The sequence below is a fragment of the Neolamprologus brichardi genome, chromosome 23 (assembly GCF_056152115.1).
Source record: "Neolamprologus brichardi isolate AB-2024 chromosome 23, ASM5615211v1, whole genome shotgun sequence".
NCBI lineage: Eukaryota > Metazoa > Chordata > Actinopteri > Cichliformes > Cichlidae > Neolamprologus > Neolamprologus brichardi.
The window spans coordinates 11826778-11838529 of record NC_142125.1 but is presented as its reverse complement, the minus strand read 5'-3'; the positions used below and the strand labels follow the sequence as shown (position 1 = coordinate 11838529).

Sequence of the window (11752 nt, the reverse complement as noted above, 5' to 3'; positions counted from 1 at the left end):
ACACAGGGAGAGCATGCAAACTCCACATACAAAGGCCCCGGGTAGATGGTGAAGTTGGACCTTCTTGCTGTCAGGCGACCATTGTTCCACTTATTTTATATTTTAAAAAATACCAATTTGAGGAGTAGTTTCATACATTTTTTCATGCTTGTTTTGATTTTTAGAGGATAATTCTGTTAACGCTTCTTCAATGTATTTATTATTTTATGCATTTACATTAACTAAATCTTGAGTATACCCTTACTGCATCCATACAGAGTGATTGGTTAGTAGTCAGGTGCTACTGAACAAAATCACCCAAGATCACCCCATAATCAGACCATGCAATGCAAAATCCAAAGAGCTGTATCCCACATTCTACAACCGCCAGTTAACACGCTAAATGTTAAAATTCATTAGAATAAGACTAAACAAGCAGGCTTCATTTGAAAGGGTTGCCCAGAAGAAGCTTCTGGCCTCTGGCTCTGGCAAAAAAACAAAAAACAACACCAAGTAGAGATGTTTGGTCATATTGCATAGCAACAGATTTGGTGAAAACTAAACACAGCATATCAGGACAGGCACCTCATATAAACTGCTAAGATGTAATTGTCATACAAGAGGACAATTATCTCATGCAAAGCACCAAATTTACAATTTACAATACAAAACGAGGACCGAAAAAAACAAAAGAATCGAGGTGTCACAATGATCTCAGTGAGACTACCTGTTTAAAAAACAGATTTAATAATAACAATATAGGCAGAATGTATGCAAGTGACAAATGTGTGGTACAACTAGTGATGAAAATCATCATCAGGGGTTAAGGATTCACAATTCCATCATTTATTTGTTAATTAGAACAAACGTGCATTAGAACACTATAGGCTGAACGTTTTAGCCTATAGTGTACAAAACAAAAGTACAAATATTGTTTTTTGCATATTGGTCAAGTGCCCACTCGTGTCTCATGAGTTTGGAAAATAGGCTGAAGAACTAATTAAGAGAGAGAAAAATCCAATAAACATTAGGAACTGATGTTTGATTACCAACGATTGCTTTAAGAACTAATTACTATACTTTGGCCTTAAACACAGCAAATAAAGAGGGAAGACGAATGAAGGGCTGCAGCAGGCAACTCTGGCCTCCACTCATCTGTAACGAAAGAAAGGCGCGACTCCCCCTACTGGAGAGCTAAAGCATTACAATGGGTCAACAAACATCTAACCCAGGCATAACCCTATATTAGCCAATTGTTGCACACTTGGATTAAAATGAATTGAAACCAGTCTGGCTTTGTGAGTTCGCCTTTACTGTATCTGCAAATATATATATGGACATAGCACAACGTTACACACTTTTGCAGTCTCACACAACTCTTATAGGCGCACCAGTCTATATCTGCTGTGATTACAGCCCGGTACAGGTATAAATTCACAAAAGCGCCACGAGGTTTCCGCACAAACTAATGAATTAGATCTAGCTGCTAATCGTTAGCGTCACGGCTAATTCACATCGTTACCAATAACTTATATACTAATGACACATAGTGGGGATTAACGACCAACAAGCATTATTAACCACATTCTCTGCAACCCCGTGGACTCATCTGTAGATACATTTTAAGTTATTTACCATCTTATATCTGCTTACCTGCAAATATATATATTGACATAGCACAACGTTACACACTTTTGCAGTCTCACACAACTCTTATAGGCGCACTGCCTTATGGTTAGTGGCTGGGCTTATTTACTCCCGCTAGAGCTGCTCATTTTAGGGGATACTCCCTCTTGTGGTGTAACGGAGGAATAACTACCCTTCCTGCACTATGTCATTTTTGGAGACTGGGGCACACATTATTTTACAACAATCAAAGAAAATACATATTTGAACAATCATACCATTTAACTAACTATAATATTGTAACTAAAGATTATTGGGGGGTGTCCTGTTTTGTCTTTCTTGTCCTTACACAAGTCCACTCTTTTACAGTAACAAGGTCAAAATAACAGTCAAAGTAACAATTAAATTATGTTACATGATACAGGTAACATAATTTCATAACTCAGAAATGTATAAAATACTTGGTACAACATAGACTTATTTACATGTTCAAACTCAGCACCGGATGTGCTTGGAAACTGTTCAGCTGTTCACAGTCACACCTATTCGTTATTTTCATGTTGTTTTAGAACTTGAACACTCAAAAACTGTAGAGAAAGACAACAGGTTAGTAACCAATAATACTCTTGCTGTTTTCTCTTGTTTGAGATTGTCCTCTCTATATTTAGGGGTTTGTCTTAATTCTGTTATTAATTACTATTTTTTTCCTACTTTCCTATTTTTTCTCACTACAACTCTAACACTTTGCTCAGGGATAGTTTCAGGTTCAGGGCTAGTTTGCTGTGGTCACAGGGGGCATCCAGCTGGTACTTTAGGGTGAGCCGCCCCATAACCTGTCCACTGCCACTTTTCTAAGCCCAAGGTTTGTACACATTCTGTGTGAAAATACCATTCAAATGTAATCAGGATTCTTATATTCAATGAAAACAAAATTATGACAATAGTAACACTGTATGTGTATCCTTAGACATACGGCTTCTCCACTGTGCTTACACTGAAACCTGAAACTGGCTTCGATAAAACACATAAAGGTAGCATAAATGTAGCAGGTAGTTGTTCAACACCTTCCCAAAACAGCTGTGACTCTGAGTAAAATGTAAATAAACAGAATGCAATGATTTATATTGTATTCATAACAGAAATATTAAAACAACATAACAAGTGAGAAAATGTACCATTTTAAGAACGACCGTAATATTTGACAGACTGAGACACCTCAGTGACCCACTTCACATTTATCATTTTTATATGTTTGCATCAAAAAATGTTTAAAACAAAAACTGGTTTAATGAATCCCCAAAACAAACTACTCAGTCTCTAACTGACATTGGGTAACATTTTGCTGCATTCAAAGACAGCTGGAAAGTCGGATTTCATCTTTTCGAATGAAGTTCTTAAGAAGGTTCTTAAGTTTTAACTCGGGAAAATGGGGGGATCTCGGTGGCAGCCAAGAAAATAATGCTGATCTAATGGACTATCTTTTTTAAAGGAAAAGAAATAATTAACCATCCAGCCATTCACAAAGGCAATCAACCATAATTGACAAAAGATTATAAATCATCATTTAAATTAGTTTACCGAGAGTATGTTCTATATTAAAATGATAAAGACAGGATATCGTATTAACTGTCTCCTTTCTGGGAAATGTTGTTCTGCCTTTAAGAGGATTATCTTCAGCTATAATTTCTAAAAGCTCTGTCTTTAGTGTATACTCTTTACCAGTGCCATTTGGGATGCTGTTTTGCACAATAGCTGCCCTTTTTTATTTCTTTAACCTAACTTCATGTTTTATTTTTTTTTATTTTTATCGCTGTTGCATTTCATATTGTAAGGACTGCACTGGAGACCTGTGGTACTCCAGTGTAGTCCTTACAATGTGGTACAGTGTTGTTTTTATTGTTGATTATCCTAATTTGTTTATTTTTACCCGTTAACATATCTAAATTTAGTATTTGTATGACTGGTACTCAGTTTATTTTCCTGCTGACCTTGTTAGTGAAACATGCAAATATTTTACCGTTATCGAGCTACACTACAAGACGAAATCTCTGGATGGGCTTTTGTTTGTGTTTAGAGTTTTTGTTTCCTTTGTCGCCAAGTGTAAACTATCGTGATAATATATAAATCGCATGAAAGCACCCGGAAGCAGCTGGAAATTAAGCCACGTTTTCCTTTATTTTGTGCATGGAACGAAAGTTCGAGTGCCCGATTTCAATTTATCAAATGCACCATTACGTGATGACGCATGTGGCTGACGCAAGCAGTATAAAGCGCTGTTTTCTGACGTCAGCGCCCTCTTCCCTGCCTATGCCCTCGTGAGGTGGGCAGTGTAAAATTCCTTGTCTCTTTTCTCCACCAAGAGAATCCAAAACCATCTGTCAAAATGGTGAGTTGTTGTTATTTTTTAAACGGAGTAATGAATTGTTGGGCACATAAGCTTTCCTCACTGTCAATATTAAGTTGAGTATGTGAATATTGTAAGGATGTATTGTTACTTGCATAATAGTGTGTGGTCTGTGCTCTGATCAAAATGGCAACCATTTTGTTATCTGCCGGTGGCCTGCAAGGCCCGCGAAGGCTGACTAAAGGCAGTTTGAAAATGTTGCTAAATCATACATATCTTTTTGCCTACGTTAGTGCCTCCGTGGAAGGATTAACGTTTATCTCCCGACTCTTTTAAAGGTTAAAGTGATAAATTGTATACCGCTAATGTTAGCTAACTTTACAACGACTGCGTTTTGCGTTAGCCGTCGTTCCAGTAAATTGTCATTTATCGCCATACAAATGTCACAGAACCAATATATGAGTAGGCCTTTGAAAATTGAAAACGTAATGGGTCAAGCCAAATGGTTAAAAAGTGAGCTTGACCACGTTCTGATCTGTAGGAATAATTTGCCGGTACGTCGGCGCTGTCAGTGTTAGCATTTAGCGTGGATTCAAAGTCTGTACACGTGGCCTGCTCACGCCGACGTTATGCCGGGTGTTTGTGTTTTAACAGCCTTTTGCCAACGTGTTTTTAAGTAAGGTGATACTTTTTTAAAAATGATGGTTTCAAATCGATATTGGGATAAAACCCGGGGCAGACGACTTGGATACTTTTTTAAGATAAACGTAGACAACAGTAACGTCATCTTTGATGATGGCGGACACCCAACGCCCAGGGTGGAAGTGCAGCACAGCTGAGTTTACCTTATGTAAGCAACATTTTTTACAGGGCTGAGGGCGCAGTTATTGTTAGATGTAGCAAATGAACGATCTGTGTATACTAAGCAGAATTAGACAAAGTGTGAGCCACAGAGCCTGTTGTTTAGAATAACGGACATAAAGGGGGTGCACTTTTACCTTTATCCCGTCTTCTTTAGTATCTTGTCCCACATTAGTTGGTGTCACAAATGATGCCTTTAACTTCATCTGCACTTAACAGGAGAATCAAAATAATCACAACATCGTATCTGAACTCACTTTCTTGAATTATTTTTATTTTAAAGCTTAGGGCCAAGAAAATCAGACATCTGTTGAATGGTCTAATCTTGACTCTGTCCCTTCAGGTGAACTTCACCGTAGACCAGATCCGTGCCATCATGGACAAGAAGGCCAACATCCGTAACATGTCCGTGATTGCGCACGTGGACCATGGGAAGTCAACTTTGACAGATTCCCTGGTGTCAAAGGCTGGCATCATTGCCTCAGCTCGTGCTGGAGAGACCCGTTTCACAGACACCCGCAAAGATGAGCAGGAGCGTTGCATTACCATCAAGTCAACGTAAGGATTTTTTTTTTTTTTGCATTTTGATTGATGTGAGAATTTTAAATTGAAGACAACAAATATGCTGGGATTAAAGAATCTCATATCAGTTTCATATAGAGCTCAATTTTCTTAATACCTGTACAATGTATTGTAGTATTTGGTCATTATGTGGTATGTTGGGCTATGTTGAGCACAGAATTTGGGGTAAAATTTAATGTTTTGTCTTAACTTGCAGAGCTATCTCCCTGTACTACGAGCTGAGTGAAAATGACACCGCCTTCATTAAGCAGTCCAAGGATGGCTCTGGTTTCTTGATCAACTTGATCGATTCCCCAGGGCACGTTGACTTCTCCTCTGAAGTGACTGCTGCTCTCCGTGTCACTGATGGAGCCCTGGTTGTGGTGGACTGCGTGTCTGGTAAGAGCCAAACCAAATATTTCTGGGCTTTTAACATTTTCACCTGCCAGTTCCAAGACCACAAAAAATAAGATACTAGGTGTAGTAGAACTGCATGTTCAGTATGAAGATATATTTTGTTTTTTAGCTGTAGCCCAGCTATTTAATAGTGACCTGGTTTAGTGTTTGTTTAGATTGATTAGGAGAGATGAGTATTGGCATTGGGTTTCAGGACAAGTTTACAGTCAACATGACTAAAGAACTGAGAGTAAATTGTTTCCATGCATTAAGAATATGCTCACACACCAAATGAAGACTTGTGCAGCACAGTCCTTGATACTTTTTTTTTGTTTATCTGAAATAAGATTTCTAACTTTACATGCTCTTCAATTAGTTGTCATATTGTGTCCCTACTAGGTGTCTGTGTGCAGACTGAGACTGTGCTCCGTCAGGCTATTGGTGAGCGTATTAAGCCAGTCCTGATGATGAACAAGATGGACCGTGCCTTGCTGGAGCTGCAGCTTGAACCCGAAGACCTTTACCAGACCTTCCAGCGTATTGTTGAGTCTGTCAACGTAATCATTTCCACCTATGGCGAGGATGAAAATGGACCTATGGGTAACATCATGGTGCGTAGCAGTGAACGTTTTAATTGGAACAAAGATTTGTCCGTTTGTCGGAGTACTCAGCACAGTTGCTGATATACTGTATTCTCACTTTCAAGGTTGATCCAGTCCTCGGCACCGTTGGCTTTGGCTCCGGACTCCATGGCTGGGCTTTCACCCTCAAGCAGTTTGCTGAGATGTATGCAGCCAAGTTTGCTGCCAAGGGCAACGCCCAGATGACACCCGTTGAGCGCTGCAAGAAGGTGGAAGACATGATGAAGAAGCTGTGGGGTGATAGGTGCGTTTCTAATACATAGAACCTCAGCTGTAGTGTTGAGGGCTGTCCAGATGTCAGATTGAGTGGATGGGGGCTCTCTTAAAGAGACCATTTCAGAGTGAATTGTGCAGAGTTTAAAGTGTGATTCTGAGCATAAGGTTATGATGGGAAATTGCACAGGGTGGGGTTTCTTTTGTTTTGTTTTGTTTTTTTGCTTTTATACATTCTAATTTAATAAAGTAAATTGACAGTGGCTTCTGTTATATAAATCTTTTTAGTGTATCTGTAATGATTAATTACACTTTTTCTTTTCTAGGTACTATGACACAGCAAATGGAAAGTTCGTCAAGTCCGCAATTGGAGCCGATGGCAAAAAGTACCCCCGCACCTTCTGTGCTCTTGTTCTGGATCCCATCTTTAAGGTATGAAACCTTTGATAATGTTTAAGTATTTAAAAAGGGTTAACTGGAAGAAGAAATGGCAACATTGGCGGTCCTACCTTATGTACTTGTTAGTCTGCCTTAGTCAGAATAAAAGTTGCCTTGTATGCCTGCATGTGATGACTCAAACATTCTTCACTTTGACCTGACTAATCAGTGATGACAACCTTAAGCCTGAGCAGGCGCAGATGCTTTATTAACGTCCTAGCGTGTTCATAATAAATTGCACTGAACTAATCTAAATGGTTTCCCTCTAGGTGTTTGATGCCATCATGAACTTCAGAAAGGATGAAGCTGCCAAACTGATCCAGAAGATGGACATCAAGTTGGATAATGAGGACAAGGATAAGGAGGGCAAGCCTCTCCTGAAGGCTGTCATGCGCCGCTGGCTGCCTGCTGGAGAAGCCCTTCTGCAAATGATCACCATTCACCTGCCTTCCCCTGTCACTGCCCAGAAGTACCGTTGTGAGCTCCTCTATGAAGGACCTGGAGATGATGAGGCTGCCATGGGTATGCAGCTGATGTATTTCAAATTTGCTCATGCACCGAGCAGTTGACATTATTTGAAACACCTGCTTAAAATAACCCAGAATTTTAGTTGTTGGATTATTATTTTTAAGCTTGACATTGCTTTGTGTGTTAATGGTCATTAGGTATCAAGAACTGCGACCCCAAGGCTCCCCTGATGATGTACATCTCAAAGATGGTCCCCACCAGTGACAAGGGTCGCTTCTATGCATTTGGTCGCGTGTTCTCTGGGTCTGTGTCCACTGGCCTGAAGGTACGCATCATGGGACCAAACTTCGTCCCTGGCAAGAAGGACGACCTCTACTTGAAGCCAATTCAGAGGTTGGTTTCAGCATCTTCTTAATTAATTATTGGCAATACATTTGTGAGGTAGGTAGGCCAGAACTGATTTGTCCTGCTCTGATCTCTACCAGGACCATTCTGATGATGGGCCGTTACGTCGAGCCCATTGAAGATGTGCCTTGTGGTAACATCGTGGGTCTGGTTGGAGTGGACCAGTTCCTCGTCAAGACAGGCACCATCACCACCTACGACCAGGCACACAACATGAGAGTGATGAAGTTCAGTGTCAGCCCCGTTGTCAGAGTTGCTGTGGAGGCCAAAAATCCCGCTGACCTGCCTAAGCTGGTGGAGGGTTTGAAGCGTCTGTCCAAGTCTGATCCTATGGTGCAGTGCATCATTGAGGAGTCTGGAGAGCACATTGTTGCTGGAGCGGGAGAGCTGCACCTGGAGATCTGTCTGAAGGATCTGGAGGAGGATCATGCCTGCATTCCAATCAAGGTAATATATTGAATTTAAGTAAAAGAGCAATGCACGTAATCTTATGGTTTATACGACAGAGATGAGATATTTAGATGTTATTTATATATGTCCCTCTAAACATTTGTGCATTAACACTTTTTTCTAGAAATCTGATCCTGTGGTGTCCTACAGAGAGACAGTCAGTGCAGAGTCAGATATCATGTGTCTGTCAAAGTCACCCAACAAGCACAACCGTCTGTTCATGAAAGCCCGTCCCTTCGAGGAAGGCCTGGCAGAAGACATTGAGAAGGGTGACGTTACCTCTCGTCAGGAGCTCAAGGGCCGTGCCCGTTACCTTGCTGACAAGTACGAATGGGACGTCGGCGAGGCCAGAAAAATCTGGTGCTTCGGTCCTGATGGAACTGGCCCCAATCTGCTGGTGGACGTTACCAAGGGAGTGCAGTACCTCAATGAGATCAAGGACAGTGTTGTCGCTGGTTTCCAGTGGGCCGCCAAGGAGGTAAGAGCATTGAGAGTATACTTGTGAGTGTAATATGAGCATTTTAAAAACGTTCTATCCAGTGATTCATAGATATTTGTTTAAAAGTGGTGTTTGAATGTTTTCAGGGTGTCCTCTGTGAAGAGAACATGCGTGCCATTCGCTTCGACATCCATGATGTGACCCTGCATACAGATGCTATTCACCGTGGTGGTGGCCAGATTATCCCCACAGCCCGCAGAGCTCTGTATGCTTGTGAGCTCACAGCTGAGCCCAGAATTATGGAGCCAGTCTACCTTGTCGAGATCCAGGTCAGTGTTTTCCCCTGTGATGTTTTAGTTTCAAATTTGTAGCTCGTGGAAAATGGCACAGGGAAAGTTATATCCAAAGCTTGTGTCAATAGGTGGATTGTACGGGACAGTAAAATAAAAAAAATACTAGTTATTAAAGTCATTAAAAGTGAAGTACGGAATACTTGGATTTCAGTGTTGGTGCAGTTAACACTTTGATAGACTGCTACGTTTAAAAGGGAGCCAGAAGGTTTTTAAAAAAAAAGGTTCGGTATTCTGGTTCAGTGAATGAAATTAGCTGAGATGAAGTATTTCACTGCTTAATAAGTACCCAACTTTGACTAAAGCGGAGTCTCTAATAATACAGTTTAAATGGTTGACGGTTGCTGCCAGCTAAACCTTGTAAATCTCTTTAATTCTAAATCTTGTTGAACGAGTTTACCACACCTTTTAATGCACTATGGAGTTTAGTAACACTGATTTTACTCTTATAAAGTATTTAGTAGAATTATTATCACAGCTCACTTTAATAGCATTAAACAAACTGAAGTCGGTACCGCTCACAATCTGTTTGCTCCACAGTGCCCTGAAGGTGCAATGGGTGGGATTTACGGTGTGCTGACCAGGAGGCGTGGTCATGTGTTTGAGGAGTCCAGGGTCATGGGAACACCTATGTATGTCATCAAGGCCTACCTGCCTGTCAACGAGTCATTTGGTAAGTCCTCTTCTGGTCTGAAGAGTCAAACGACATCATCATCATCTAAGCTTAATTTATGTTCAGGTTTCAATCCCAAGTTGAAAAATTACCAACAGGTGAAAGTTTGCTTGTTTTCTGTATTTTAAAATGAATATGAAGCTGTGTTATATTTAGTAGGGGTGCAACAATACTCGTATCGATATTGAATCGTTCAATACAGTACTTTAGGTTCGGTACGCATATGTATCGAACAACACAAAATTTTTAATTTATTTTATCAACTTTCCTTCTGACGATGCTGTCTGTGTTGAGCGCTCAGTGGATCTGCGCTCGACAGTGCAGCCTAGGCGGAGTAGTCGAACGCAGATTCACTGAGCGCAGGGCAAGCTAGCGAGACAGAAGTTAAGCTCTCGTTGCATCATGGCAAATTGAACCTCCCCCACCCTCATTCATCCGGCGTTTGGAACTATTTTGGTTTTCATGTGACGTATGACCCTGAAGGTGAGCGCGTCATGGACAAAAGTAAACAGTATGTCGGATGTGCCACGAAATGCTCAATTACATTGGTGGGAACTAGTGCGTTAGCGCAGTTAGCTCGTTAACGTGTTGACGCCGTCCAGCCCCACACACGGGGCGATCCGCGGTAGCTCGTTAACGGAGTTTTGCCGTGTTGTGGCGTTGTCATTTCAACAAGATTAACGCTGACAGCACTAGTGGGAACACAATGAATATGACTGCACATTTACGCCAACATCATCCTAGTGCAAAGACAAGTGGAAGCAGACAAAAACAACAAGCACGCATGCTACAAACTTTACCCGAGTCATTTAGACAGCCGTTAGCACATGATTCTCCTTATGGGGACCTGATATGTTTAATATGCTGCTGAGAATATAGCCCAGAAGAAGCGTATAGTATAGCTTTTATTTTGGAAAGATCCATTTCTCTGTAATAAACTCTTTTCCAAAGATGAGTGATTTCTCGATCAGATAGATTTATTTTTTTATTACTTTGTTTCAGCAACATTAAATTTAAAAACTTAAAATATATATTTATAATTTTAATAAATGACAAATTAACAAAGCATGAACATTTTTTTTTTGTATCGAAAAAATATTGAACCGTGACATCAAAGTATCGAATCGAACCATGAATTTTGTGTATCGTTGCACCCCTAATATTTAGATGTGACCAATGTGTTTTTCAAGTCATGTGATACTCTGAGTATACGAGGTATTAAATAATACTTTCTGTCACCAGGTTTCACAGCTGACCTGCGTTCCAACACTGGTGGCCAGGCCTTCCCACAGTGCGTGTTCGACCATTGGCAGGTCCTCCCTGGAAACCCACTGGATGCCACATCCAAGCCTGGTGTAGTTGTCCTTGAGACACGTAAACGTAAAGGTCTCAAAGAAGGTGTCCCAGCCTTGGACAACTACCTGGACAAATTGTAAAAGCTTGGACACCCCTCTTGGCACTTGTCTCATTCCTCCATGCCCAACACATTTAAGTCTACGTTGTGGGACCGGACTGTACAGAACACAGTGAGCACTAATGTTTGCCAAAAGGATCGACAATAATTAAGAAATGACTACAAAAATTGTAAACGATAAATAAAAGAAAATAAAAACTTTTATGTATCAAGCTGCTTTCTTTATTGGGGATGATTGTATGGGTCATTTTCTTTTTTTGTTTTGCCCACTCCTAAATCTGGTGAAAATGTTGAATTTGGAATGCTTATTCTTCATTGGCTTTTAGCCTGGCCTGTACTTATTTCTTTTCTGTATACCCCTGCTGCCAGCAACACCTGTGGCTAAAGACACTGTGTTCTGGTTGTTGGTCCATCCCATTCCCATAAATGTGATTACTCAAATGCCTCAAAGCAATTTCATTTGGCACAAATATTTACTTTTGACTACCATCTAA

The 11752-nt window shown here is 40.6% G+C and overlaps 1 protein-coding gene and 1 non-coding gene across 2 annotated transcripts; both read left to right on the top strand.

The window, feature by feature from the left end:
- Nucleotides 1-3850: 3850 nt before the first annotated feature.
- Nucleotides 3851-11470, top strand: LOC102776583 (elongation factor 2b-like). The gene is made up of 13 exons (XM_006790369.3): nt 3851-3991; nt 5154-5368; nt 5589-5770; nt 6167-6378; nt 6474-6652; nt 6948-7053; nt 7329-7581; nt 7725-7920; nt 8013-8379; nt 8507-8860; nt 8968-9150; nt 9712-9844; nt 11087-11470. The coding sequence occupies exons 1-13, from the start codon at nt 3989-3991 to the stop codon at nt 11278-11280; spliced, it is 2577 nt and encodes an 858-aa protein (XP_006790432.1). The 5' UTR covers nt 3851-3988; the 3' UTR covers nt 11281-11470.
- LOC118454132 (small nucleolar RNA SNORD37) lies at nt 7184-7251 on the top strand. Its single transcript, XR_004843617.1, has one exon. It is a non-coding gene; the product is annotated as a small nucleolar RNA SNORD37 (small nucleolar RNA).
- Nucleotides 11471-11752: the final 282 nt, after the last annotated feature.

Excerpts from the sequence above, each read along its gene's own strand:
- LOC102776583 (XM_006790369.3), top strand. Across the intron at positions 6,379-6,473 it reads GACCTATGGGTAACATCATG|GTTGATCCAGTCCTCGGCAC; the intron begins GTGCGTAGCAGT and ends CTCACTTTCAAG. Across the intron at positions 7,054-7,328 it reads TTCTGGATCCCATCTTTAAG|GTGTTTGATGCCATCATGAA; the intron begins GTATGAAACCTT and ends GTTTCCCTCTAG.